Source organism: Passer montanus, unplaced genomic scaffold, assembly GCF_014805655.1.
Source record: "Passer montanus isolate IOZ18808 unplaced genomic scaffold, ASM1480565v1 scaffold618, whole genome shotgun sequence".
Classification (NCBI taxonomy): Eukaryota; Metazoa; Chordata; class Aves; order Passeriformes; family Passeridae; genus Passer; species Passer montanus.
The window spans coordinates 1-2,346 of record NW_024371238.1 but is presented as its reverse complement, the minus strand read 5'-3'; the positions used below and the strand labels follow the sequence as shown (position 1 = coordinate 2,346).

General features: G+C 57.8%; 1 protein-coding gene across 1 annotated transcript in view; it reads left to right on the top strand.

The window, feature by feature from the left end:
- The window catches only part of LOC120510986 (potassium-transporting ATPase alpha chain 1-like), a gene marked incomplete at its 3' end in the record, with an annotated part of 15,619 nt that extends 14,635 nt beyond the window's left edge, over nucleotides 1–984 (top strand). Inside the window, exon 17 of the mRNA XM_039727508.1 lies at nucleotides 805–984. Coding sequence (XP_039583442.1) covers nucleotides 805–984 — 180 coding nt within the window. The remainder of the gene's footprint in view (nucleotides 1–804) is intronic.
- Nucleotides 985–2,346: the final 1,362 nt, after the last annotated feature.

The window sequence follows — 2,346 nt, the reverse complement described above, 5'->3', positions numbered from 1 at the left end:
CACACCTGGGCACACCTGTGACACACCTGGGCACACCTGTGACACACCTGGGCGCACCTGGGCGGGCACGCACCTGGGTTTGAGTTACCTGTGTGCTCACACACCTGTGACACACCTGTGCGCACCTGGCCTGGGGTTACCTGTGTGCTCACACACCTGTGACACACCTGTGCGCACCTGGGTTTGAGTTACCTGTGTGCTCACACACCTGTGACACACCTGTGCACACCTGTGCGCACCTGGGCGGGGCATCTGGGCGGGGCACGCACCTGTGACACACCTGTGACACACCTGGGTTTGAGTTACCTGTGTGCTCACACACCTGTGCACACCTGTGCACACCTGGGTTTGAGTTACCTGTGTGCTCACACACCTGTGCACACCTGTGCACCTCACCTGTGTGTGCTCACAGGGCTCTCAGGTGTGACCTCACCTGTCCCAGGTGTGACCTCACCTGTCTCAGGTGTGACCTCACCTGTCTCAGGTGCGCTGTCTCACCTGCCCAGGTGCGATCCAGTCGTTTGCCGGGTTTGTGGATTACTTCGTGGCCATGGCGCAGGAGGGCAGGTGTCTGTACTCACCTGTACTCACCTGTGTGTGCTCACAGGGCTCTCAGGTGTGACCTCACCTGTCCCAGGTGTGCTGTCTCACCTGTCTCACCTGCCCAGGTGCGATCCAGTCGTTTGCCGGGTTTGTGGATTACTTCGTGGCCATGGCGCAGGAGGGCTGGTGACACCTCACCTGTGTGTGCTCACAGGGCTCTCAGGTGTGATCTCACCTGTCTCACCTGTCTCACCTGCCCAGGTGCGATCCAGTCCTTCGCGGGGTTCGTGGATTACTTCGTGGCCATGGCGCAGGAGGGCTGGTGGCCGCTGCTGGTGCTGGGGCTGCGGCCGCGCTGGGAGGACGCGCACGAGCAGGAGCTGCAGGACAGCTACGGGCAGCAGTGGGTGCGTGGGCGCACCTGGGGGCACCTGGGCGCACCTGGGGGCACCTGGGCACGCCTGGGGGCACCTGGGCACACCTGGGGGCACCTGGGGGCAGCTGGGAGGGGATACACGGAAAAAACTGGGTGAAATTTGGGTGGAAAATGGGTCAGAAATGGGGATTTTGGGGGGTTTGGGGTTACCTGGGCTCACCTGGGCACACCTGGGGGCACCTGGGCTCACCTGGGAGCACCTGGAGGTGTGAAATTTGGGGAAAAATGCAAAAACTGGGGGGGAAATTGGGGGAAATTGGGAATTTTGGCACACCTGGGCGCACCTGGGCACACCTGAGGGCACCTGGGCTCACCTGGGAGCACCTGGAGGTGTGAAAATGGGGGGAAAATGCAAAAATTTGGGTGGGAAAATGGGAGAAAACTGAGGGAAATTGGGAATTTGGGCACACCTGGGCGCACCTGGGCACACCTGGGAGCACCTGGGGATGTGAAAATCGGGAAAAACGCAAAAATTAGGGGGGAAATTGAGAAACTTTGGGGGAAATGGGGGGGTTTGGCACACCTGGGCACACCTGGGGGTGTGAAAAATGCAAAAATTGGGGGCAAAATGGAGGAAAATTGGGGGGGAAACGGGGAATTTGGGCTCACCTGAGCTCACCTGGGCGCACCTGGGGGTGTGAAATTTGGGGAAAAATGCAAAAATTTGGGGGGAAATGGGGGAAAATTTGGGGGAATTGGGGAATTTGGGCTCACCTGGGCGCACCTGGGCACACCTGAGGGCACCTGGGCACACCTGGGAGCACCTGGAGGTGTGAAAATGGGGGGAAAATGCAAAAATTTGGGTGGGAAAATGGGAGAAAACTGAGGGAAATTGGGAATTTGGGCACACCTGGGCGCACCTGGGCACACCTGGGAGCACCTGGGGATGTGAAAATCGGGAAAAACGCAAAAATTAGGGGGGAAATTGAGAAACTTTGGGGGAAATGGGGGGGTTTGGCACACCTGGGCACACCTGGGGGTGTGAAAAATGCAAAAATTGGGGGCAAAATGGAGGAAAATTGGGAATTTGGGCACACCTGGGCTCACCTGAGCTCACCTGGGGGCACCTGGGGGCACCTGGGGGTGGGAAATTTGGGGAAAAATGCAAAAATTTGGGGGGAAATTGAGAGAATTTGGGGGAAATTGGGAATTTCTGCACACCTGGGGGCACCTGGGGATGTGAAAATCGGGAAAAATCCAAAAACTGGGGGGGAAATTGGGGTAAATTGGGAATTTTGGCACACCTGGGCACACCTGAGGGCACCTGGGCTCTCCTGAGGGACACCTGGGGCACACCTGGACACACCTGGGGGTGTGAAAATGGGGGAAAAATGCAAAAATTTGGGGGAAAATTGAGGGAATTTGGG